Source organism: Conger conger, chromosome 14 (assembly GCF_963514075.1).
Source record: "Conger conger chromosome 14, fConCon1.1, whole genome shotgun sequence".
NCBI lineage: Eukaryota > Metazoa > Chordata > Actinopteri > Anguilliformes > Congridae > Conger > Conger conger.
In genome coordinates, this window is record NC_083773.1 from 16,287,240 (window position 1) to 16,314,924 (window position 27,685).

General features: G+C 48.0%; 1 protein-coding gene across 3 annotated transcripts; it reads right to left on the reverse strand.

The window, feature by feature from the left end:
* Positions 1-1,102: 1,102 nt before the first annotated feature.
* On the reverse strand, positions 1,103-26,402 carry LOC133110182 (inositol hexakisphosphate kinase 2-like). Of its 3 annotated transcripts, XM_061220088.1 has the most exons (6): positions 26,268-26,402; positions 7,440-7,778; positions 5,124-5,349; positions 4,221-4,393; positions 3,761-3,936; positions 1,103-2,828 (listed from the first exon to the last, which is right to left on the reverse strand). In XM_061220088.1, exons 2-6 carry the CDS (start codon positions 7,657-7,659, stop codon positions 2,211-2,213), a joined length of 1,413 nt encoding a protein of 470 aa, XP_061076072.1. In that variant the 5' UTR covers positions 7,660-7,778; positions 26,268-26,402; the 3' UTR covers positions 1,103-2,210. The 3 variants fall into 3 exon arrangements, with proteins under 3 accessions (XP_061076072.1, XP_061076071.1, XP_061076073.1); XM_061220087.1 differs by lacking the exon at positions 26,268-26,402 and having other exon boundaries at positions 7,440-8,084; XM_061220089.1 differs by lacking the exon at positions 26,268-26,402 and having other exon boundaries at positions 4,221-4,390; positions 7,440-8,077.
* Between the last annotated feature and the right edge of the window lie 1,283 nt (positions 26,403-27,685).

Genomic DNA, 27,685 nt, shown 5'->3' on the forward strand with positions numbered 1-27,685 from the left:
TTCCGTCAGCACTGAATTAATTGCTTTCATTATTGTTCCAGCAGCAGGGGAGCAGGCTCCGGCCTGCCAGCCAGCCCCCTCCCGCACGTGCACTGGGTGACACGGCAGCCCTGTGAGGTCAGAGGGCTGACTGCATCGGACACACACACACACAGAGCCTCCCCTTAGCCCCGTCCTCCCAGTGAAGTCATTTCCCCTGGGCAGTCGCTTATCCTCTCCTTCACAGTTGCTTATCCTCTCCTTCACAGAGGGTGTGTGTGCCCCATACACTCATGCTGAAGTGTGTGTGTGAAAGTCCACCACAGTTTTGCTCACAGATAAGCTCCAGCCAGGACCAGGGAAACAAAGGATCACTGAGGATAAATGTATAAAACTACACACATATACAGTATAGCCGCTTAACTGCATCTGTACCATTGACATGGGTAACGGGATGGCACAGCCTGTACTGGCTTCCCAATGGTGGAACGAACTAACAGTTGTTAGGATGGCAGAATGCCCATCAGTGGCCATCATCCAACAGACTGAAAGCCACATCTGGCCCCACTCCCATCCCCCTGCCTCAGCACTTCTTATTTAAGGTCATTAAGCTTTTTATGGTACACATCTCTGTATGCGTGTGAGATTTGTGTCATGATTCCAGGTTGCCACTATTGGTTTTAATGAGGTCAGGGGATGCTATTTGCCAAGCCTGGTGCTCCTGTTCATATCCCTCAGGCAGATGCACTTGTCTTACATTGGAAACTACTTTGGATTAGAGCAATGGTTAATCAAGGATTATCTACTGGTGCAGTAGCAACAAAACCGAACACTTAATTTAACATGCCTCTGAAATTAAGTCGTACACCAGTGTTTAAATACACATGAAAATTCTGCAGGGGACTAATTCTAATTTATCTCAAGGGGGCTTAAATGATCAGAAAAATGTTAATCTCACTCACCTACAAATCAGCTCCAAATGCCCATTTCATCCCCAGTGCCTTTTTATTTGAATCCTGAGTGCGTCACGCCCATGTCTTTTACTTGTCATGTCCCCGTAATCTTACCACCCCGTCCCTGTTCTCCCAAAACCACAGCTGAACAAACAGAAAAGAGGCTTGAGCACAAACATAAGGTCTTTATTTATCCTCCAACACACTGTGGACACACAGGTATATGACGTAGAGGTATCTGAACCCATCGAATAACAATAGTCATTAATATTATTAAACCACTAATATGGAATGTAGACTTCATCCACCTTAGTTTTTCCTTCATTTATGAAAATTTTATGAAATTGTTCAAATAAATAAAGATCTATATTCTCTGCATCTCTACAATATATCTGAATATATCCTCTCTCTGAGAGACTACTGCGGGAATGAGGAGGGGGTGGGTGGGTGGTTGGGTGGGGGTCAACGAGGAAACACAAATAAAAAACGAAACAAAAAAAGTCTGATGTTGACCCCCTCCGCCTCCCAAATCAGTTTTTTTCTTTTCAGCCCAATACCCTTTCCCATCCCTTCATCCTCACCATGGGGGGCAGAACTGCAGGAGTCCGATGGCTGGGCTGGCTCCATCCCTCTTCATGTTTCTCCTCCTTTCCACTCCATTGCTTTCTCTCCATTCTTCCCACATTAATGGTTTCAGCCCCAGCACAGTGTGTGTGTGTGTGTGTGTGTGTGTGTGTGTGTGTGAGAGAGTGTGTGTGTGTGCGTGCATGTGTGTATGTGGGTACGCGTGCGTCACAGGGAGCTGGTGGTTCAGAGATGTGCAATGCCTGACAGAACCTTCTGCTTCAGAAGGGCCCGGGAAGATTAGGAATCCATGATTGCTTTTGTGTGATTTTTACACATTTTTCGTTGTTTTTTTTATTCTATAAAAATGAAAAAAGCAGTGCAAGAACATAACGGAGGCAATGAGTCACTTAGTCAAGTAAACAAAAGTGGAAAGAAGATCACATCTCTTCAGCTTTTCCTCTACACGCGCAAACACACCCGCACACACACAAAACAAAGAAAACCCACCAAAAACACCAAAAAAAACAAAAAAACAAACAAATAAGAAGACAAAGAAGTAGCAGAACAGCAGCAGTTCTGTCCCTTTTGGTCGGTGGGAGGAGGAGCCTTCCCCTGCTCAGTCCTACTGTCCTGCATCCGTGTGGGCGTGGCCTGAGATGCATATGGGGAGACGCAGGCCTGCGGTAGGCCGGTCAGTGAGAGGGGAGTGGCCTAGTCGGCGCTGTGCTCCTCCAGCTGAGAGATGATGGTGATGAGGTTCTGCAGGCCGAAGATGTAGCCGCTGTCCTGGCCCTCGTGCACCACGCTGTCCTCGCCGTAGTGCCGGCAGGTGGTGTGGGCGAAGTCGATCATTCGCACGTCCACCAGGGGGCTCCCCTCCCGCCCGGAGCCCCGACTGAGCACCCCACTGCCCCCGCCTGACGCACCCCCGCAGGGAAACCCGAACGCACCCGCCTCCTCTTCCTCCTCCTCCTCCTCCTCCTCTTCCTCCTCTTCCTCTTCTTCTTCCTCCTCCTCCTCCTCCTCCTCCTCGGACAGGTCGTCCTCGTCGCCCTCCTCCCCGCCGCGGGGGCGGGGCCGGCGGGCGCGGTGTGGCTGTCCGTCGTAGATGATGAGCAGGGAGCTGGAGTAGAAGCGGTAGGACTCGCAGCGCTCCAGGGCCGCCTGCATGTCGCTGAGCCGCCGCAGCACCGGGGACAGGAGCTCCCGCTGCAGCCGCCGCCCGTCGTGGAAGAACTGGAACAGCGCCTCCTTAAAGCCCGGCAGCGTCAGCTTACGCCCCTGGTACTTATTCATGAACATCAGCTTCCCCGAGTCCGACTGGTACACCTGCAGAGACACACTGTGTGAGTACACTTTCTATTCCCCCACGCCGGGAGAACAGCACCAGCAGAGACACACTGAGTACACTTTCTACTCCCCCATGCTGGGAGAATATCACCTGCAGAGACACACTGTGAGTACACTTTCTACTCCCCCACGCTGGGAGAATATCACCTGCAGAGACACACTGTGTGAGTACACTTTCTATTCCCCCACGCTGGGAGAATATCACCTGCAGAGACACACTGTGTGAGTACACTTTCTATTCCCCCACGCTGGGAGAATATCACCTGCAGAGAATTTATGAATTATTTATTTATTTATGAATATCTATGGTTTGTTGACCAGACTTCTGGATCAAAAAAAATCCAACAGTCTATGGGAGTTTTTCTAAATCCTTTAAAACATTTTATAGCCTAAAAAAATCATGTGTAAATTTAAAAAGCAAACTGCTACGGCTAAGTGGTTTACCCATCGTACAATAACAACATCACTAAAAGGGCTGTATCAGGCTGTATTTACAGTTACCACTCACATGCATTGCTGTACAGTTGTATATATCGCTGTTAATATATTTATTGCTGTTATTGTTGGTGTTCTCATGAGTCATTTCCTGAAGTTATTTGACTGGTTGCTTTAAATTTCTTTGCTGGCTAATGGTAGCTTTGACGAGCCTGGGTGACGTGCATAACATGGGCTGTGGTATTCACATTCCTGCTCGCGAAATAATAGTTTCGTTTGTACAGTGGACCCAGTTCCGCTTAAGCGAGAAATGAGTCTGAATAAAAAACGTCCAAGAATTAAAAGACAGACTGTAACGGAGAAGGTTATGTGAATCTCCCATTCATTTTTTTCCACAGAAGTTGTGCTTTGATCCAGAAATGTATCCATGGGCTCTGGGTAAGGCGAGCCCCTCCCCGTGGCCCTGCCCGGCTCACCTGCATGCCGCACAGCCTCACTCCGATGCTGGCCGACGTGCTCTGCTGGCACTTGCGGATCTGCGTGGCCTTCTTCTCCTCGCTGGCGTCGTCGCCGTGCTGCCGCGTGCCCATCTTCAGGTCCAGCACGCACGGCACCGCGTGCCGCCACGTCAGGTTCTCCAGCAGGATGAATTCTGGGAAGGCGGCTGAGTCAAGGAAGCCGAACGGCAGCACAAAGAGGCCTCTGCCTGTTCCCCGTCCTGCTGTGAGAACATCTGAAGCTCTACAGCGGGCGGAAGTGGAATAAATGGCCTTTTCTGCCCAATTTCAGAGAAACTCTGAATTTAAAAACTTGCTTTGAGAGCAAGCGCACAATGTTGGTTTGGCTGCAGAGCAGCTGGTCTGGAAGTATTGACCTGTATTTGGGGAATAATCACTGGAGGGACGGTAGGGGACTGGTTTTGCAAGGGAAGGATACTGTATTGGTTGCGGTGTTTGGCGTTCTCCTTCATCCTCTGCAGGTGCTGCTGGTGGCACTTGAGGCTCCAGGGGTTGTGTTTGACCTGGGGCACGGCGTTGCTCTTCTCCAGGCTGTAGTACAGCACCTCAGCCTGCTGCAGCCAATCCAGCTCCTCCTCGCGGTTATGACTGCTGGGGAGATCAGGCTCTTATTGGTCACACAGACGTAACCGTCACAACAAGCCTACGGTTTTTACAGAGCACAGAACGGTCCGTTCCTGAACATTCACACAGGATTAGAAAAGGACAAGAGACCAGACGTGTATGTGTGTGTGTGTGAGACAGACGGTGCAGGAAGCAGTGTGTGTGTGTGCTTGTGTTGTGAACTCTAACCCTCTCCACCTCACTGTAGGTCAGATCTGTGTCAATGCCCATGTTCCCAATGACATAATCCCTGTCCAGATTAACCACCGCTTGGCCCGTCCCTGTCTCTGCGTATTAGTGTAAAGCACTCATTACAACGACTTCTGAACAAGTATTTTAAGCCTTCTGATATTGCACTGTGACACCGCCCCAGTATGGCTGTGCATCTTTAGGAGTGTGTCTCAGTGTGGCAGTGTATCAGAGTGTCTCAGGGTGTATCAGAGTGTGAGGGTCTCGGTGTGTGAGTGTATCAGTGTCTCAGGGTGTGAGGGTGTATCAGCGTGTCTCAGGGTGTGAGGGTGTACCAGCGTGTCTCAGGGTGTGAGGGTGTATCAGCGTGTCTCAGGGTGTGAGGGTCTCAGTGTGAGGGTGTATCAGTGTGTGAGGGTGTGAGGGTCTCGGTGTGTGAGTGTATCAGAGTGTCTCAGGGTGTGAGGGTGTATCAGCGTGTCTCAGGGTGTGAGGGTGTATCAGAGTGTCTCAGGGTGTGTCTCTGCACCTCTTGATCTTGTCCTCCTTGCGGGAGTGTCTGCTCCTGTCCTTGCTGTAGTGCTCGTTGTCCAGCAGCAGGGCGGAGGGCTTCTTGTTGCTCCACTTGAGCATCTTGTTGTTGGGCTCGCTGTCGGGGTCGACGTTCTCCAGGTCGGGCAGCTCGCTGTGCAGCGGGTAGGCGATGAGACACAGGTTCCCCTCCTCATCCTCCTCGAAGCTGACCGACACCACGCCTGTGGGGGGGGGGGGGGAGCAGCAGTGAGGCTCACGCTCTGTCAGGCAGAGCCAGCCTGATGATGTCACCAGGCCTCCAGATAAAGAGCCACTCTTACCCCCTCTGTTTCAGCAGCCTGCCTGGGCACCACCTAATGGAAGCCACAATACAGGGACAGATCCATACATACACACACACACACACACACACACACACACACACAGGGACAAATCCATACACACACACACAGACACACACAAGGACAAATCCATACACACACACAGGGACAAATACATGTATGGACGGTACATGTACATGTTGTCCCTGTGTACCATTGTCATAGCATGAGCTATGTGGAGTGTGTGTGTGTGTTTTAGGGACACACACCTGCATACACTGCATCAAGCACACATTAACCCCACAAAAAAAGTATCATTTAAAAAAATCACAGGAGCCGTTTGTGGTTTCAATCCAATCCGATCGCTTTATTTGCAATGAACAGTTCATTTGCAATGACGGTTCATCACAGAAAGGACCTTCATACTCACACATTACGGCTATGAAACAGAGAAGGAAGTGCAGAATCAGATGCACCCACAGCCCCCCTTCAAACAGACCAGCTCTACAAAAACACACAGGGTTCACCACCGCAGCAGAGTGCCTGTGTGAGGCTCTTTCTCTGCAGTTCATTTACAGCACAGTCTCTGTGTGAAGTCTCTTCAGAGGGCAGAAGCTCAAAGTGCTGTGAGCTTGACGCTGAGCTCAGCGTTTATTTCAGTCTCTGTGCACTTCCTCCTGTGGCCGCACGCGAGACCCAAACCCCCCACCCCCCCCCCCGGAAAAAAACAACTTACAGCACTCAGAGCAGGGTAACAATGGAGGGAGGGAGCAGCTGTACAATCTAACACAAGCAGCCGAGAGAGAGAGAGAGAGAGAGAGAGAGAGAGAGAGAGACAGAGAGACAGAGACAGAGAGCCACAGGAAACAGACAGATGGTTAGCCATCCATCCTAGTTGAGGAGTTGTCACTTAAATGAATATTATCTCACGGAGGGGGGAGACAGCACAGTTCATCCACATCCTCCACTCTGCATGGCAACAAGGACGACCAGACTTCCTTTCAATTCGTTAAAAGAACACAACCAATCATTACACAGGGGAAGCACATCATTTTCGAGAGAAACCAATCAGAAACAAAAGTGCCTTAATTAAACCGACAGAAGGTGAGCTGCTAGCTGTCTGTCTGCGACGGCTTCCAGAAGTAGCAGTAGATTGTGTAATCCCTGCCTCTGCCAATGATCTTCACACTCCTGCCATAAACACTGCCCTCGGCAGGTGACACCCTGGGGAGGAATCTGCAGTGTTTTCATTTCACAAGCAGGGATACCGAGCTCCCGATGGCTTCCTCATTCTCCCCAAATAGCGCTCCGTTTGTGTCTGTACGTGTGTGTGTGTGTGTGTGAGTGTCTATGCACGTGTGTAATGAACATTCCCTATCTGGTCAAACCTCTCTGCCCGCATGCCATCCATCTGCAGGTGTCGGAGCGGTGGAGACAGCCTGTGAATTCCAGCAGCTGGCCTGGGTGGAGAGGCGCTTCTCCCTGGCTCACATTCCACGCTTCAGCTCCAGCAGACGGACCCCGTCCGGGGGGGGGTGGGACTGCGCCTCGTCCCAAGGGGCCGGGGCAGGGACGGAGCGCGGATACGCTTCTCCCACCGCGCCATTCCCACCTGTCTGTCCCACTTACCTAACCCCGAGCGCAGGGGCGTCAGCAGGATTAGCGGCTGGGTTCGCGCAAACGCCGTACCCTGGCTCCCCGCATCGCATCGCTGGCCTACAACAGGGAGCCTCAGCTTCTGAGGACCAGCTAGCCTATCGTTCACTGTGCCCCCGCAGAAAGCCAAACAACGCCTGAGACCACCGCAAAAACAACTCACTGAGACAGCACAACATGAACCACCACACACCTGATATAAACCTCTCTGAGAGGGAGAGAGGGGGAGAGAGAGAGAGAGAGAGAGAGAGAGAGAGAGAGAGAGAGCACTAGCAGCAGCACAAACACAGGCAGGATGAACGTTTTTGAGGGCATACACTGAGGGACGCTCGTACCTCGGTACTGCGGGGTGAAGGTCCTCATCTCGGCCGGGAGGCTCTTGTAGAACTGGTGCTCCCGGGGGATGAGGGGCTTGCAGATGGTCTGCTCGCCGAAGCGCAGCACACAGGAGTGCCCCCCCACCTGGTGCACAAAGGGTTCAAGCAGGACCCCCCTGCTGGTGCTGGAACAGCCCCGCTGTTCTCCCGGCTGCATGGCCTCCAGGGCGGGACTCATCCTCTGCCAGCATTAGACTCCTGGCTGCGTGACCCGAGACCAGCGGGAGCAGCTCTCTCTCTCTCTCGCGCTCTCCGTCCGTCTGCGAGGACCCGACACCTCGCAGGTCGCTAGCACAGCTTCACACACAGGGGAGAAGGAGAGAGGGAAAAAAAAATCTTAGCGCTTCCTTTCCTTTTTTCCCTTGGCGGAAAACAGCAGGGACAGTATGCCTGTAGTCCGTCTCCAGGAGGGATAAGGTAGTAGCCCTTAGTTTGCTGGGTTTAAGGCACGAAAAGACTGCAGCGCTACACTGCGTCAGAGAGCGGCTGGGTCCCTCGCTCTGTCTCTCGCTCCCTGAAACTGAACGTGATGCGATGAGCAGGATGGAAAAAATATCACAACAGGGCAGGAGGCTCCGCCCCCGCATGCCTCTCAGCCAATCAGCGGCAGCAGCTGTTGTTGGGTGGCAGCTCCAGAGAAGCGAACAGTCAAACAAAGAGAGAGAGAGAGAGAGAGAGAGAGAGAGAGAGAGGGGGGGTGGGGGAAGGGGAAAAGAAGAAAGAAGAACAGAAACAGAGAGGAGAAACAGAGGAGGAGAAGGGTTTGTTTTCACTGAGACATATAGAAGAACAGGAGGTCTGTGTCACAGAGAGAGACTGCTCTACACACTGACAGTCTGAGAAAGAGGAGACATTAAGGAAAAGATGGGCTGAGCTGGAGTAAGCTTAGCAAGATCACCTGAAGCAAGCATCTAAAACAAGATCAACAAAACTATGACTCAGGACTACAATTTGAATCTTCTGAATATGCCACACACACACACGCACGCACACATATATGCACACACGCACACACACACACACACACACACACACACACACACACACACAGCAAGCTGGCAGAGAGGGGTTAACAATGGCGGGCATTACGTAAGGAGCCACACAGCAGAGCTGTTGCTAAGGGCTGCGCTGTTCTGCTGTGGACCCTGTCTATGGGGGCTGCACAGGGCATGCCCCCTAATCCCCAACGCTCCATTTAGCACAGATTAAAAGAGCACAACAAACAACAGGAACTAAAGCGCCACTGCTCAGAGCGAGGCCTCTAGTGGTGCAGAGGCGCTACTGCAGGAGCTGGGGTGGGTTTATATAAAGCCCTAAAGGAGGGGGGAGGGGGAGTTGACATTAGATGTAAAGGGAGACGTGCTCTAATCACTATAATCCAGCCTTCTGGACCACACAAAAGGAAAAATGGGCCACGACAATGTAGAATTAAACTCCTACAGAGATGCGCAGTAGCTTGAAACTGTGCCATTGGGAAAGTCCATGTTAATGCAACACACTTTAGGACCGCATCGCGGATTTTAATTAGCTTCGACGTGCTCATTTGCTGGAACCAAAATTACACTCGGACTGTTCATCTGGAAGATATGGGCTAACGAAGTTTGCACTAATTAGCGTGACTCCATGACTTTGACCCCATCTCCCTTACTGTAGGTCACATGGAAATTGTTCTGAAATCATTTTATAGGTCTTCACCAGCTCTATATATATACAAAGGGAAAGGCAAAAGCTATCCGTGATTATTATCTTGGAATCTGATTTGTGGAAAAACATATTTTAAAATGGATTTAATTCTCACCAAAATTAAGTTATGCAAACACCATCTCCTGAAAAATCTTGAGTCATTGCTCATGTATCATAACTTATCTAAAATAGCATCACACAATGTTGTATCACTAATACAATACAATATTGCAGTGCAGTGTAGCAAACCATATCACTTCGTTGCATTATAAGTAGCACAAATATCCAAAAAACTGCCATCACACTGAAATCAGCTTAACCACAGGTGTATCCTGCACCTATCAAAGGAATCCGTTCTGCATCACACAAAGCAATGGCAATTTTAAAAACCTGATCGATGGTCCAGGAGATTTACTGCACTACACTGAGAATTTCACACGACTCACAGACAAATTTACCTGCCCATTCTTACACAGCACACTACACTACACATTCTTACATTCCCGACTCTACTTGAATGCCAAGGTCCACACCTGACAGTGGGCTAGCCGCAGTGCTCCTGTCCCCAGAGTCCTGTCAGAGTCCTGTCACAGAGCCCTGTCCCCAGAGTCCTGTCCCCAGAGTCCTGTCACAGAGTCCTGTCCACAGAGTCCTGTCCACAGAGTCCTGTCACAGAGCCCTGTCCCCAGAGTCCTGTCCCCAGAGTCCTGTCCCCAGAGCCCTGTCCCCAGAGTCCTGTCAGAGTCCTGTCACAGAGTCCTGTCACAGAGTCCTGTCACAGAGTCCTGTCCCCAGAGCCCTGTCCCCAGAGTCCTGTCCCCAGAGTCCTGTCCCCAGAGTCCTGTCCACAGAGTCCTGTCACAGAGTCCTGTCCCCAGAGTGCAGTCACTATGCACTGGCCTTCTTCCGTTCTTCAGCCCAGATCAGCCTGCACAGCCGTATCTCTACGATCGGTAATCCGTTGATCTGGCCTTGGCCAATTAGCCTGCCTCAGCTATGTTTTCCAGGACAACCTGCTTTCTCTCTGCTCCAGATAACTGGCCCAGCTGTGAGCAAGGTCTTTATCTACCCGGGCGGGGCAAGGCGCTGATTTTGATTTGTCGACAAATAATAAATAAGAGCTCAGTTCTGTCATAAGCATGAAATGTCTCGCACCTCCAGTCAAGCTTGACCCCGCAAGGGCCCGTGAGCAAACAGGGTCACAGCCTGGATCCAGGGTGGACTTCCTGTTGGTTACAGGGTGGATTTCCTGTAGGTTACAGGTAGGTTACAGGGTGGATTTCCTGTAGACTGCAGGGTGGATTTCCTGTGGACTGCAGGGTGGATATCCTGTAGACTACAGGGTGGATTTCCAGTAGACTGCAGGGTGGATTTCCAGTAGACTGCAGGGTGGATTTCCTGTAGGCTACAGGGTGCATTTAAGGGTGTTTGTGGAAAGAAGAATCTGCTGCAGTGACCCATTGTGTAGGAACTCGGTGCACAGACCTGTCGTTACTGCGGCTTCTCAAACACATCTGGGAAAGAGTGAGGATGCAGAACCAGGCACAGTGACTCATACAGACGTGCTCTAGCATTATATAGGCCAGGGCAGAATAAAGAAACCACTAGAGAACAAGGCGTGACTATTTTTATATGCTGCCGGTGCTCAGCTATTCCACTTTACAAGCCTCCAGTGAGCTGAGAGGGCAGTGTCCCTCCGCTGGGCCCATATCTGCAGCCACAGATCAGTTACAGCCATATCTACAGCTCCACATCACAGTCAATCCCACACATTCACTGTATAAGCTGCCCTTTATTCACTTACAGCCATATCTACAGCCCCACATCACTGTCAATCCCACACATTGACTTCATAAGCTGCCCTTTATTCACTTACAGCCATATCTACAGCCCCACATCACTGTCAATCCCACACATTGACTTCATAAGCTGCCCTTTATTCAGCTACAGCCAACCGCACTACTGCTAATCCCACACATTCACATTCTCAGCTCTCCTGTAGTCTCTCGCAGTCTGTTTGTACAGTCGTGTCGTGATGACACGCCTGCTGCACTCACAGGCCCACCGCAGAGCGCACCGTGGGTCTGCGCGAACGCACAGGCTCTTCACCCACAATGCACCTGCGCTGGGAGCGCTGTGCGTCAGTCCCTGGGGGCGAACGTGCGCCGGGGCGTGAGAGAGAGCGGGGCGGTCTCTCTGCGGGGTGAGGGGTGAAGGAGGGCTGTAAGTCACAGCAGGGTGGGTACGGTTCTGGTGTGCAGATAAACCCACTCTATAAGGGACAGAGAGGCACCTAGCCTCGCAATGGGACAACAGGAACATTTAACTTAAGCGTTCCAGCAGAAATACCTCGGGCATAAGCTCTACCCTACAGCATCTATCCCAAACTATTGGCTGTACCGCTAATGACTTAGCGGCAGCCCTTTGTTGGTGAAACCTTTTTGTACACACTTACGTAAGTCGCTACAGGGTAGAGTGTTACTGGCTATGCAATGCCTGAATGCAGATGATGCAGAGTGCTACTGGCAATGCACACAGTGATCAATGAATGTAATGTAATTAAGAGCAGGAAATGCTCCTCACTTACTCATACAATATTTGTGTAGGAAAAACGGGGCTTTACTTGACCGTCCTCCAAAAACAGAGGTTATGTTTGTGCCACTGACTTGGCCCTTTCTGTGGAGTGATGGGGAGTTTGGCGAGGTGCTGCCGGTCAGGGGGGGGTTGCTGGTTTCTACAGACTGCTTCACATTGTGCGAGAGCAGGGAGCGTGCCACTCCACGGGCACGGGGTTAAATCAAAGTGCAGTAAATGTGAAGGTGCTGACTGAACCAAAAGCGCACATACAGAAGACCCAGTGAAGGTGCAGTCAAGGGCACAGCCCCACAGCCTCCCTGGGTTCCACAGTGGAAAACAGCTCATCTCATCAACTGGCTGCTGACCAGAGGAAGGGCTCACAAATCCCACAGGTCACCAAGTAAAACCTGGATATAAATACTTCAGACCAGGCCACTCGGACAAATATACTCTAAAAATACATGAACAAATCCACCAACACACACGCACACGCACACGCACACGCACACACACACACACACACACACACAGAGGCATACACACAAATTCACAAACACGGACGTGCACACACACTCATACACAAAAACGTGCACACACAAACACACACAAACGCACACATGTATACAGTACACAAACACAGAAACACACCCTCAAACACACCCTCAAACACACACACCCTCACACCCTCACACACAGGAACATTACACAACAGAGAGAAATGGCAGAATGCAATGTTGTGCCACAGGGGATCAGTGGCAGTTGGCAGAGGGGCAGCTATGCCCTGACCCACTTTAGAAAGAGCAGCTGCATGCGTCTGTGCCAGTACATTTCTCCCTGCTTTCGATAACAGCGTTGCCATGGAGCGTGGCTGCCCTGAAGGGGAACGAGGGGAGAAGTGAAGGAGTTCAGGTGGTGGTGGGGCTCTCAGGACCTCAGGACAGATCCTACACTGGCACAAAACATGTTACCGACCCCACTCCAGCAGCACCAGAACCCCCCTCCAGCCCATCTGGGCTCTATAAATACCCCATGTGCGGCCAGAGAGGCTGTGAGATGCGTTCAATGGCCATTCCTTCAGCCAGGGCCCTGCACACACAAACCCTGCCCCGCAAAGCCCTTCCAGAACGGGTTGGGATGGGGATCATGTCCTGGTCCTGTCCAGTACCCATCCCTCCTCTTCCTGTTTCACATCCTGCTCAGCTGCTGCTTGTTGGGCCCCATTCGGGCGGCGCTTACAGTGCCCGTTTGGGGGGGGTGCTTCTGTTCACTCACAGCACCGGGACCCAAAGAGCCAGGACAGGGGGCCCCACATCCCTCTGGTCAGTGGATAGCCACTCTGTATGACGGTATGTGCTATATGAATGTAACTGAGTGTAACTACACTGTGCATACATACAGTATGTGCATGCAACAAGTCTGAGGTGGGATTTGAACCCCTGCCTCTCACTCGTCCAAAGATTTGTTAGACAAACGCGTTACCAGTCAGCTAAAGGCAAAATCGTCCCTAGCCACGGCCAACAAAGTTATTTAGATTTTGAGGGTTATGTCATCAGGGAGTGTTGTTGCAGTAACCTGCTATGAACCTTTGCTGGACTTCACCGTGCTTTTACTAGCTGAGCTAACCCATCTACACGCACGCGCGCGCACACACACACACACACACACACACACACACACACACACACACACACACACACATACACACATACACACATACACATACACACATACACACATACACACATACACACATACACAGACACACAGACACACAGACACACAGACACACAGAGGGCTAGGCAGAGAAGAGCAGAAGAGGATTAAAAAAAGAGAGGGATGAAAAAGGGCACATAAAGTTAACAAAAGCTCAGTGACGGTGGACAATAAAGCGGTTTGCGTCAGAGTGCGGCCCATTCCTGGACCTGCAGCGTTTCAGACCCCAGTTTCCAGCACTAATCTGTGAGCAGCGGCAATCTCCTTATCTCAATCCTGCACTTCTATACTGCGGGACACACACCCTTTTCTACCACTCTTTACCACCATCATCAGAACCATGTTTTTTTAGGGAATGTAACTCCAAGCCTTTTATTTTTTGTAGGCAGGCTATAGATACATTCTCTGGTGGGCCACGAATTACATGTAAATGTTCTTTATCACAATAAAGTGCTACTAATTATATACTGGCAATTACTAATGCCTACCATAGCCCTCAAATTCATTCAGAAAATTCCTGCACAGAATTAATATCTCTGACACCCTCCGTGACACCCTGAAACTGCCCTCTTTAATTAAAATCACTTCAACCACACAAATATTCACAGCCTCTCTCCCACATACGTAGGTGTAAAAAATGGTGTACCAGAAACAGGACCCCCTGTAGGAGACATTCTTCAGCTGCAAACTGCCCTGTGCCTTTGTGTCATACAGTCCGTAAAAAAGGATTTGTCCCCTTACTGATTTCCTCTATTATTGCATATCTTACACTGAATGGTTTCGGATCTTTGGACAAAATGTCTTATTAGACAAAGGGAACTTGAGTAAACACAAAACACATTTTTAACATTACCAATGTTTCACCCATATCACCCATGTGAACATAATTGTTCCCTTACTTAATAAACACTATGCCATCAAAATAACGTCCAGAAGCGATGAGAAAAAACATTATCAGTCAGGAAAGAGTTACAAAGCCATATCAAAGGCCCTTGGACAAAATTTCTCCAAAGGACACTCATCCAGGAAGTCATAAAAGATCCCAGATGAACATTCAAAGACATGCAGGCCTCTCTAGCTTCAGCTAAGGTTAGTGACCACAGAGAGCAAACAAACAGGAAAGACAAATATAAACCATTACAGCATTTTCAAAATATTTGGTCACAAACAGCAAAAGTCAGAGTAAAACACTGCTCCATCCGAACTCTCGTTCCTCCTTTGTGCTTCTTACTAAGCTCCAGAAACGAAATAATGCAACGCCTAAATATTACGGTTCCAGTTTTTTGACAGTTTGACAGTTTGACAGGAAACCAAGGAAATCCGCATCAGGAATCCCATGAACACTCAGTTCGTTATAATGACGTGACCATGCTGAGAATAGATGGTGCCATGAACCCAGAGTAGAGATTGATTTCAAAAGCACATTCTCAGCTCATAACATCAGGGAAACCAATCGTCAATGGGGCTGTACACACATGCCACACACAAACACACAGAAAGAGATGCACACACCAATCACACACTTAACCACAGTATAGTGGAGAACAGCGGAGTACATCGGGGTTCTTGAAAATGCTCACACTGTTGGAACGTGAGGTTTTAATGAAGAGTGTGTAGCGTTAATGAGCAGCGATGGTGTGTGTGGTCTTAATGAGCAGCGATGGTGTGTGTGGTTTGTTAATGAGACAGTTGGAGAGGGCTGAGTAGAGTGCAGGAGAGAGACCGTGATGAGTGTTTGGGGTGCATCCTGAGTGGTGTTAATGAGCAGAGGAGCTGGAGATGACGAGCATTAGCGCGTGATGAGTGTTGGAGAAAAGGCTGGAGGAGGCCTGGGGTTAACGGAGGCGGCTGCGGTGTCCTTTGCGTTGGCATGGCACTCGATCCCAAAAGAGATCTCATTTCTGCCCCCGAGGCACGTCCCAGAGACACCGGGAGCCTGGCGCGGTGACGCAGGCGGGGGCTCTGGGACACCTCTCACACCGCAGCCAGGTCTCCGGTTCCCCTCTCACCGCGAGGCACGCACCCTCTGCTGCTGCTCAGCCAATCGGGCTGTGGGCAGGCGCAGGTCGCCGCGGTCAGCCACACAAACCGTCACACAGCCGCAGCGGTCGCTTCGCCCATTACGCCATCATTACCCTGACCAGGCATTACACGGGCACTCACACAGAGGAAATAAGGCACTCCTGCCCGGTCATTAACCTGCGGCTCAGCTAACCTCAGGCTCAAATCACCTCTCCAGCTAACAGCAGGTTTAGCCCTCTTCCATCGAGCGAGAGCCAGCAGCAGTACAGCAGGCAGCAGAAGCACTCACACTGACTGCTGCCCTTTCCGGCCCATGCCCACAGCCAAAAGCCACAGCATCTCAGGACAAGTGAGACCCAGCTTCCTACCAGCACAGCTTTCTCTGCGTGGTGTTCATTTAACACATTTGTTTGTGACGACAGAGGGAGAAGCAATGTTTTTACATACACAGCACGCTAACTAAGCCCTAAGCAAAGCATAAACCAGGTGACACAGGAAAGAATGTTATTGGAACCTGCATCAACTTAGCTGGCCTGGTTCCCACCCTATGGTGGATGAGTGGCACCAGTCTGAGCCAGTCTGCTTTCAGCAGCACAGTGGAAAACAGACTGGATGTGGGAGGGGCAAGGAGTTTGCATCTCAATGGCTTGTGTTTCTGCTTTCCATGTGTATTAAAATTCAGACACATTTTCAAATTCACTTAGTTTACATGACAAACTAGTGGGGCACACCTACAACTCTGCAAGGTTTACCTTGTGTCAGCATTAAACTCATCACTGCACACAGGGCTGGAGACTTGTGCTACCAATGCCTTCCACACGAAAGAGGTGGTTTCCACGCCCTAATATAGACACTGAATATAGAACACCAGAACTCTTGGCGTTCTTGTGGGCCCCCCCATGTCCGCCCCCCCATGTCCACCACCCCATGCCGCACCTCCACCCTAGGGGGCAGGGGTATGCAGGGAATGTCGAGCCTGATTAGTGCAGGCCTCTCCGTCACCTCAACAGCCCCAATCAGAGCACATGCTGGTCAAGTTCCTGGGATTCCCCGGACTCCGGGATGGCGTGGCACTCCAGAGCTCCAGACACGTGCTGCGATGTGAAAACACAGCAGCTGACCCGTCTGTGCTCTCCGCGGCGAGACTAACACTTATAGAAGACACACACGCTGTGCAAACAGGCATTCATGACACCGGCATGTGGAACCTCAAATCATCCTCCCTGCATGTCAACCAAGATCAAGACCAATGAGCTTCCCCAAGAGTTTCCCTTTCATGGTCCTGGAATGGGAACGCTGTCTTTGACAATTCAGTGTCTGAGGAGCTGGAGGATGATCTAGGGGGGTATGGGATCCCAACGAAAGGAAACCATACCCAAGGAAACTACAGAAGATTCAAAGGTTGCTGAAATTCCAAAACTTTTGCACAGGGCCCTTTTCCTTTTTTTAAATAATTTATAAACAGTAAAAATAAAAGGAGAAAGGTTTCATGTTCAACTCATGATTAACATGTTTAACCATTTAAAGTTTAGGTTTTCTTTTGAAGGGGTGGCATGGATGGTGCAGTGGGTAGCATTGCCGCCTCACAGCAAGGAGGTCCTGGAGTTTGTGTTCTCTTGTGTTCTCCCCGTGTTCGCGTGGGTTTCCTCCGGGTACTCCGGTTTCCTCCCACAGTCCAAAGACATGCAGGTTAGGCTGATCGGAGAGTCTAAATTGCCTGCAGGTGGGTGTCTCAGTGGCGCAGCCTGTAGAGCACTGACCGCATGCTCATTGCGAGCCACGACGTCAGCGGTTTGAATCCGACCGTCTGACATTTGTCGCATGTCTTCCCCTCTCTCTCGCTCCCATTCTTCCTGTCTCTCTATACTATACTGCCCAATAAAGCTGAAAAAAGGCTTAAAAAATATCTTTAAAAAAAATAATTTGCCCGCAGGTATGAGTGTGTGAGTGAATGGTGTGTGCGCCCTGCGATGGACTGGCGACTTGTCCAGGGTGCATTCCTGCCTTTCGCCCAATGTATGCTGGGATAGGCTCCAGCCCCCCTGTGACCCTGTTCAGGATAAGCAGGTTCAGATAATGGATGGATGGATGGGTTTGCTTTCGATCACAGACAGATTCATTGTAACAGACATTTAAACCAGTAGATTCAGGCTAGATGTTGTAGATCTCTCAGAAATATTTGCCATTTTAAATCTTACCTCTGGAAGAAGCTCTCTGGTTAACTAAGTAGCATATAAATAGAAGAATGTTGCCTTGCAGAGCTCAAAACCTTTTTTTAATCCGACTATGAACCCTCCAAAAACCAGAAAAGCAAGCAGCCAGGTGACATTCCACAAACCAGCACTTCTCACCAGCTCTGAAATAGAAATGTTCCCTGATTCAAACTGACCAAAACAGGCTTTTACACTCTTTCACTGAAGGTTGTATGGAACGACAGATTCTTCATTCCCCGATAAGTATATATATTTTGTCCTGTACAAGTTTGAAATAGTGTCTTTTTATGAGAGATAAATTTGAGACATGAAAGGTTCACTGACTGAGCAGAGGTAGCTACAGAGGGAAAAGAAGACTTACTGACATGTGGAGTTAGACATCACAGTGATCTGTGGCTCTTTCTGAAACTCAAGCCTGGCTGTAAAAGTTTAACATGGAAATGTGATCATTTGCAGGGAGATGCCTGGGATCTGCTGTCTTAACCTGGATACATAATACATACAGATGAACAGTGCGTGCCCACGGACATACGCACACACACGCATGCACGCACGCACGCACACACGCCCGCACGCACGCACAAACACATACACAAATACACACACAAACATACACACAAACACAACCCAGCTAACCTGCATGCATACCCTAGACAAACTACTATCTCCATACATAACAGTGTACTACAAGTTATATTTGGTGTGTGTGTGTATGTGTGTGTGTACAGCCAGTGTCAGCTTTTGTGTGTGTCTCCATCTGTGTGCAGGCAGCCTATTTGTGTGGGAAGCGTAATAGTGTGTGCATGTCTGGTTGTGCGTGTGTGGGCAGTGAGTGCAGTGCTTTGGTTCTATGGACTCCACACTGTTGCAGTTCATGTGAATAGAGCCTCACGTGTTTCTGCAGAAGAACATCCTCTGTGAACCCTCCCCATCCCCCAAACCCAAAAATACCCTCCCAACACACCTGCACCTCTCTCTGTACTGCCCCCCCAACCTCTCTCTCATTGCAAGTGGAAGCCTTAATAACACACTGACACCATCATCAGCTTAAGTGCCAGCTGTCAAACCAAAAAAACGTCACACCTCTCATCAGCCATTATCATTGGTTGCACATTTGATTTACAAGTGAAGCATCATCTCCCTCTTAATCTCTGCGCTTTTGTCCTCTCTAACCTGCCTTCCCCCTTTCTCTATTCTTCTGTCCCCATCCCCTCCAATCATCTATTTCTCATCACTCTCTCTCTCGCTCTCTCTCTCTGTCTGTCCCTGGCTCCCAGTCTCTGTCCCTCTCTCTCAAATTGTTGCCAAAGCACATAAATTATACAATAAATTACACACTAAACAAAATACAATATCAGTGTTTGCTCCAGGATTCATTTAGAAGGGGTCAAATTGGCACCCAATAGTAATACAGTTGATTAATTAAATACCTTTATACGAGTTTAAATTTTAGGTTATTCAATGACGCCCTTTTCCCCTTCAGAGTAGCCAGTCCACTTGTCTCATTCTCCAGCCCTTCCATAATGCTTCACACTCAAAACATTCAGTAAACAACAGTACGTTTACTTCTTCAAATGGATTGCTTTATTGCATTAACATTGATATAATATATCATAATAATAATAAGACTATACTATACTAATAATAATAGTATAATAATACTTCACAGTAGACTCCCCTAATGTTTAATGGGGGAGGACCTGGGTCTGTTGTGTCATGTGACATGGGGACAATTGTTATGCGATGTTTTCACCCAAACAGAAACGAGGGTGGGTGTGTATGGGGGAGTGCAATGTGATCCACAGCAGGCTAGCTTCACCTTGGATTTCAACGGACCAGTTTCATTACCAGTTATTTTTCCCCTACATGCTACATACATTCAAAAGCAAAGGTGGTGACATATAATCTGGCATCCGCCTTTTCTCTACAGCTAATACATTCGCAATTCCTTTCTACCACAAAAATCTACCCAGCGCATACTGCAATATGCAAGTGAGCTTGTGTGTAGTTCAAAGGCTGTTTGATCGTGTTCATATTTGGCTGTGGCTTTTGTCATGACCACCCGGCTCAAGTGGACACACATAATGGGGAGACCACATCGTTTGTAACGTTAAATCAAGATTATTTATTAAAGCACAATTCTATAAACTAAAGCATATCTCGAACAAACAAGTCGATATCAAAAGTCAGTAAATGGGTAAAAAGGCAAATCAAAAGTGTGGTGCAGATCAGTGAAATGTATATGTAGTGCAAAGAGGCCAAAAATGGCAAAAAGGAGCAAAAAGGTGCTGCAGCCAGCCCCCGTGAAGCAATGGTGCGGGAGCAGAGCAGAGCCAAAGAGACCGAACAACTGACAGGAGATGTTGTTAAGCAGTCCCGCCAATCAGCTGCTGTCTAGGCCAGATGGCCCAAAACCAGACAGCTCCCCCTTCAGACTGGAGGGAGAGAGACCGCCCAAACTTAATCTGTCAAACTTTACTGTCTTGGGAACTTGTGAGGGACAAAGTGAGGCGTCAGATCAGTTTGCTTCCCACCCCACGCCCGCCAGACTGCAGAATGTTTGCATACCCTGACTTCTTGTAAGATAGAGAAAAAAGAAAGGGTTTATTTATCCACATTGCAAATACAAGTTAGCAAGCAACACATGGTTAGCCAAGATAAGTGTCAAAAAGCCAGCAGTTTACACCAATCCAAGGTAATGTTTTTACTCTATTTATTAAATTCGGCCTTACCCCACATGATAAATGTGAATTACGATTTCATTAGTGCTATGTGGATAATAAAGGAGGTGAAGGAGTTGAAAACACGGAGTGTCAAAATGCACAGTCCACAAATAAATCCACACAAGCCGTATGAAGAAAATGTGCATTTAAGCCAGCCGTCTGGACTTCTGAGGAGCACTGACATCTCATCACTGAGATGTATAAGTCTTTAGTCAGGTCAAGAGCTTTGATTGACTTTGAGCACTACAGCAGTGTGCAGGACAGGGTTCAGGATATGTGGTGCCATGGGGAGGCAGTGTGTAGTCTGGAGGGAGGAGAACTAGTATTTAGCAGCATACTAAGATGATGGTGTAAGTAATGGTTTTCAATTTGGGTGAATTAATCAGTTTCATTGCTCTTTTTTTGTTCATCTCTTATTTATTTTTTATCACTTTTTTTTCTTTTTTTTTTCTTTTTGGTCGGGGGTTTTCTTTATTGTTGCTACTTTTGCTGTTGCTAAAAGGCTGTATGTATACTGTACAATAGAGGTGTGTTAATCTCTCTCCCTCTCTCCCTCTCTCTCACACCACATCAGACAATGTGTGTGGAATTTTCCGCTCAGAGTCAGTAGCAGTGACGCTAGCGTGAAGCGGGCACAGCCCTGAAACACCTGAGCGGCGATGCTGCGGGTGCCACACAGTGGAAAAACACAGGGCCGCAGTCCAGACACACAGCCGAACCTACGCTCACGCTCAGCACAGCTCAAAAACATTCTCTCTCTCGTGCTGTGAGCTTATCTGATGGAAGGACACTCAGTCTGCCTTCAGATTTACACAGCCAAATTCATTTGCATTTGTGGCAGAGCACTTAAGATCATGGGCAGAAGACAGGAGGTGAGAGTGCGCACTGTGTGTGTGTGTGTGTGTGTGTGTGTATGTGTGAGAGAGACTTTCTACATGATGAAACCAATATGTACAGAAATACCCTTTTAAAAAAAGCTGAGAATCTGAGAATTTGCATGTTAGAAGAACCACATGCAAATGACACATTTTCCCAAACATTGTGTACAAACACACGTGTACACACACACGCACACACACACATACACAGGTCAGAAGTGACCTGGATGCATCACCAGGAGTAGGGGGAGTGAGTGATGGGCATGCTCAGTGTAAAGTGGGCAGCAGAGGGACTAGCACTGGCTGTACATGCAGCCACAGCCTGCTCCAGCAGCTCTGTACTACACACTGGGCTTCAGCAAGCAGCCCACACACCACCACATCAGAGCATGATGCTATTGTGTGCGTAATGAGAAAGACTCATGCGGGACACCCCTGTCTTGCTTCTAAATACCAAACTAACCCCGCCCCACAGACAAACACACAAACACATGCACAAACGCGCACGCTTGCATGCACACGTAGACACACACACAAGCACACACGCTGGGTTTTTCAGGGAAGACGCGGTCTAACTGGGTCAGTCAGCTGAAGGAGCGTTCCACGCTCACGAGCGGTCATTTCATGGTCCCGCTCGTGTTCAGAACGGCCACACAGACGTATCCTCCTCACACTTCGTCCGGTACAAGGGCTCCATCCCACGGGATTCAGCCCCGATAACAACCTCAACTTTCAGGCTGCGTGACTCTAAAAATAACGGTCCAGCTGCCTCCATTTCAGAGACACAGGGTCCCACACACACAGGGCTGTTAATCTCAGTGCATACTGGCATGGGTGCTGTGGAACCAGGGGCAGACCAGCTCCGCGCACACGGAAGCGGTGGAGTGCCACTCCCAGTTTCATCCCAGAACTCCACGAGCCACACAGAGGCAAATCTCTTCCTCAGAGCACTGACCACAAACAAGAACAGTGTGTTCCTGTGCACACACAGGGCAGATGGCAGGTCACACTACAAACCAAGCCCAGCCCGAAGGCGCCAGGGAAAGGTCCTGAAGATGGACATGCGTGAGCTACATGCCGTGTGCTCCTCAGGGTAACCTTAGTCACAGTTGCTTGGAAACATCCTGCTCCTCAAGACAATTAAAAAACAATTAAAAGAAGTTTGAAAGCAAAGATTGGCCAGAGCCAGTAACGTTAAGCGCCAAGGGATGTCTCCTGAAAGTGAGCGCAGAGTTTAAATATAAACACAGTCCTCCCTGAACAAAAGGGCAGACACCCATACAAATAACTCAAGTATGAGGGGGTTGGGCTCCACACGGAATTTCACTACACACACCCCACAACACTCTCACTGCACACACACCCACACAGTGGTTCGATCCCTGCTGTAGCCACCTTGCAGGTCCCAGTACTGAAACTTCAGTTTGCAATGACACATCACTTCTTTTAATGAAATGTGTGCATTTAATTCCAAACATACAATTCGCCTTACTTTTATGCTGCAAGTTCTTTATCATTCAGTCACAATGTGCAATTTTTTTTATATCCCCTGGATGAAAAACAACAGAATTTTTGTTGCAATACTGCTGACGGTGGTACTGCAAAAGAATGCTGTTGTATGAATTCATCCCGTATCATTACACAGAATTCACACTGTATCATTATACAGAATTCATACCAGTATACAGAAAACCAAGGATACCACACAGCCCTAGACGAAAAAAGGCAGATGGCAGGAGAGAGGACATTTTGGGGCAGTAAACACTCCCAGACTCTCCCACCCTGCAGGACTGACTGAGAGCAGAGTGCTGATGTAACACATGGTCAACATCTCCACCGTGTTGCCTCCCCATCTCTAAGCACTCAGTAAGTTGTCTTCTTTTTCTCTCTCAGTTCATTCACATGGCAGCACATCACAACAGGACATGCATGCACAAACACACACGCTCACGTGCGCACGCACGCACACACACGTACACACAGTTTTCTGAACCACTGGTTGAGCTTCAGTACGAGATGTTTAAAGGCTCTGGGCCTCTGGCTACCCATGAAAGGCTCAGCATGTCCCCACTCATCTGCCCCTTATCACACCAAAACAATATTTCAGACCCAACACCAAAAGCGAACATGCACTACTTATCGGCATCTGAAAATGTGTTTCTGAAAACAGGCTGCACTTTCAAATCAAACTGCTGGGAGTTCTGCTCGGCTCTAGGATTGTGTGTGTGGGGGAGGCACGGTCCCCAATACTGATTGTGCAGTACCCAACATACTCTAGGGGCCCCATTAGTCTCTTCCTGTTGACCAACCTGTCAATGAGGCCTGTGACTGGGGTCATCTGTAATGGAGGGGGCACCGTCTGGTGTATCTGCCAGTACAAGAGGTCAGGAGGACAGGGGATTCCCTGTTTCTGAGAGATACCTCACCTCTCACATAATGGGTGGAAAGCCAACCAATACACTGCTCTATCAGGTACGACCCGATCTATAGTCTCAAGAAAAGTGTTAGCAAGTCAGCTGCAGTTAGACTTTCACATCTCTATTTTAATTTCAGTCAAAGAGGAAATGAGAAACAGCAATTTGTGACTTGGCCTTTTTTCCATTTAAAATGTACCTTTAATGCGGTCCTTGTATATTTAAAGGTTGTTGGCATTTTAGGCAGTTTTCGGAGAAGTCTGTTTGGAACCTGATTATATTATTGAAATTTATTGTAAAAAAATAACAATGAGTCATGAGTTCCTGCCATCTCAACCCAGAATCATCACTGACTGTGCTTTTAAAACAGTGTCCGTAAAACAAACAGGCCATTATGGAAGAGAAGCCTAACAATTCCGCCCTAATTACAGGGCAAACTCAGTCAGAATAAAGGCCTGCCACGTGCACCCTAACACAGCACTGAAAGAACCCGCCCAGCACCCTGCTCTGCCAACTGCTGCAAATAGTACATTTCTCATACCCATCATCAAATATTTTACAGATTACTTATGCAACTGTAAGGATATTTACTGTAAGTTCAGGTTACCTTCTAACACCCCATGCAGGCTTTCAGCATGCAATATTTTGGGCCAAAGCCCAGCTAGGTTGCAGCGACTCCCTCAAGCCCTCTCTCTCTGTAGACTTCAGGCCCCTATGCACAGCTCTACACTAACTTTTTCCCCCAAAGAGGACACATGCAAGTTGAAAGATTTAGGAGCTCTAAATTATTTTTACAGTTAGCACAAATTCATTTTTGGGATCAAATCCTCCTAACATGGGAGCACTGTAGAGCCCTGCTACTCTGGTAATTTAAAAACCATTAAATTCACTATGACCCAATCCCACAAAGCATAAAAATTGACCACCACAACTGATGCAATCTCAAGACACAAGCCACTCTCCCAAAGGTATAGCAGCTTATGAATTATAAACATGAGTATTAGTGTCAGAGAGGGCCGAGGACACACACTGAAACCAGAGACCTACGTAACCTCTTTGACCCAGTACCTTACACCACCATCAGTGAAAACAAGCACTCTCCCATTTCAAAATGCATGCAAATGCATCACTCACTCCACTGACTCCACACCACTGGATAAACTGAGGCCCTTGGCAAATGCACTGCTGCAATACGCGTTTCTGACAGTGAGACAGCGCAGCTATCTCCCTCTCTCACCTCCCCCCCCCAATCCCCTGGCAGCCACACAGCTGAATGTAGAGCACTGCCAAAATATCAATAACTGGCAGTTTCATGTGCCTGGGGCTGAGGGTCAGAGTCAGAGAGGAAAAACAACAGAAAGAGAGAAGGGGAGAGTGAGAGGGAGAGGGAGAGGGAGAGGGAGAGAGAGAGAGAGAGAGAGAGAGAGAGAGAGAGATAACAATTTATATGGGAATTTCACCAAAAATATGGTTCATATGCTGAACTTTGTAACTTTACTGTAATGGGTATCTGCAATGCATTACTACATTTCCCTTAGTTCATAAGCAAAGAACACAAGCTCCATGTCTTAATTCTCATGTAGTATAACGTCTCTAGCAAGCTCCAAGCAGCTTGTGGATATTAAACAATCATTAAATCCTATTCGAAATGTGGCACCTTTCAAGTGGTGGGTTATACTACTCACTGAAAAACAATCATCCAGTGGTGAGTGTCAATAAATATTTATTTAAAGGAGTGGAATAGCTTGTGGCTTCAAGCGTCATGGTTACCACTTGGCTGGATAAGATGCAAGTGGTTCCTTGATGTCCGCCTTTCCATATTGCCCAAGTATACACATCATGGGAATCTAGACAACTATAGGTCCGACTGGTCTTCAAGGACGTGTCAAACCCTTTTGGTTTCGTGTCGTTAACTTGTATAACTTGACTAAAGATTCGCATTCCGGGATTGTTAGTTATATATTTTTAGGATAAACTAACGTTACAATTTTCAGAAAAGAATATCACAGTAATAGCTAATTTAGCAATCTGGCCAGCCTCCCTACCCGGCTGGATGAAGTCGGCTGGATGAAGTCAGCTGGACGCAAAAACTGAAACTCAATATAGCCTCGGCTACGTCACATAGGAGAAGGACACTGCGTCGGCGTTATCTAGCTAGCTGTTAACGCCGTTATCGAACTGTTAGCGAACGTTATACTAATTAACATCATTGCAGATAGCCAAGTTTAACAATAACCTTAGCTACCTAACAATTAGACGGTCACCGGTAATTTAGCTGTCTAAGTTACTTAGTTAACGCTAACTGTTACCTACATCAGACACAGCTAACACATAATAGCCGTAATGCCGGTGGAAACCCGCTTGTATGCTCCCAAAGAGAATAGAATACGCTAGCTTTTCAACTACAGCCGCATCAAAACGTCATCGTTAGGTTTACTACTTCCAAGCTATGTACTGATATCGCCTCCGTTGCCAATCCAGATAGCTACATCAACCCACTGCTCGGAAATGCCATTGAAACTTCCCGTTCAGTAATGAAAAAGAATGAACTAACGTCAACTACCTTTCAACGACGTGTCTTCTCGTGAGTTAGCTATTTATTCGGATTGTCGAAAGACAGATTTCTTCCCCTCGTAGTCGCCAGTTGTCATTCAGCCAACCTAAAATGGTGGACAGAAATTTTTTAAAAAGCCTCGTTACTTCATTGGTCTAAAATACAGTGGAAGGGTGACGACAGCCGTCATTGCAATATGACTGTTGCCATAGCAGCATGTCGCATCCTGAGGCATCATCTCAGAGATTTTCTGCATGCCCACACCACAGCCAGGAAAAATATTCCCATTCCAGTATTTCCATTCAGAATGTATTTCGCTATTGAAAAAACCACAGAACTGTATACGATATTGTAGATTGCTGTGAATTATACTCATTTCACAGGATGTGAAATCACAAAGAAAACAGAGCAAGACCAGCTGATTGGACAGCAGGAGAATAAATCTTAATCTATTCTAAATAAAAATCTAACTGAAAATCTTAATCTATATTTGACCCTGAAATGAAACGTAATGAATTACTACAGCCCTGGTAGGATATACATCTATTTAAAAATGTTACAATCTTACATAAGGGCCCGATTCTAAGATTGAAAGCGATTCAAAAAGAACTACCAGGACTATAATTTTCCAAGATCAATTAGCTATAATTTCCCAATATACTGAACTTTGTGAAGCATGTTTCTGACATTACTGTTAAATATGCAAAGTGCAAAGTAACTCCCTGAATTTCAAGCTTTTTTCTCGCAATGGAGTAAAATCTCTCAAGAGTAATACTAGGGTAATTAGCTGAGGCATCAGCTTGGCGTGACTTTAGGCAGGCAAATGCCCCAGGGACCACTCGGTTCTCCAGGCGAGTTTGCATTAATCAAATGAGATGGCAACTTTTACCCTGTGAGCACCATTGGTGGAGCTGATGTACTGGACCTGAGGAAACTCCTCATGCCAAAGCCAAGTGGCCTAAAAGTTGAATTTGCAATGTGAAAGTGAAATGGTCTAGGACTAGGTCTAGCAATTTGAAAAATACCCTTGCACTGTAAAGTCTGTTTCAGTGTTAAAACGGCAAACAGGATGCTGGAATATTCTGTGGAGTCCGAAAGTATTTTGACAATTTCTGTTCTTTTGGATCTGTCCTCTTTTCATTAGTTTCTGATTAGTCAGGTGTAATCAATCACTTCCTTCAGGTATAAGAAAGCTTTCAGTATTAGTAGTCTTTAGCAGATAACTTGAGCAGATAAGATACTTCTGCACACTTCAGAATTAATTCTGTTGCTGCTATCTGCAGTTTTATTATCAATGAAGGCAGCCAGCTCACTTGCCTCACACATGCTCTTACCATCTCTGTGATACAAGTCAATCTTGGTCTCAACTATCCACACTATTTTTCCACAACTCTGCAGACACTATTTAGCAAACTATAACTTGGCCA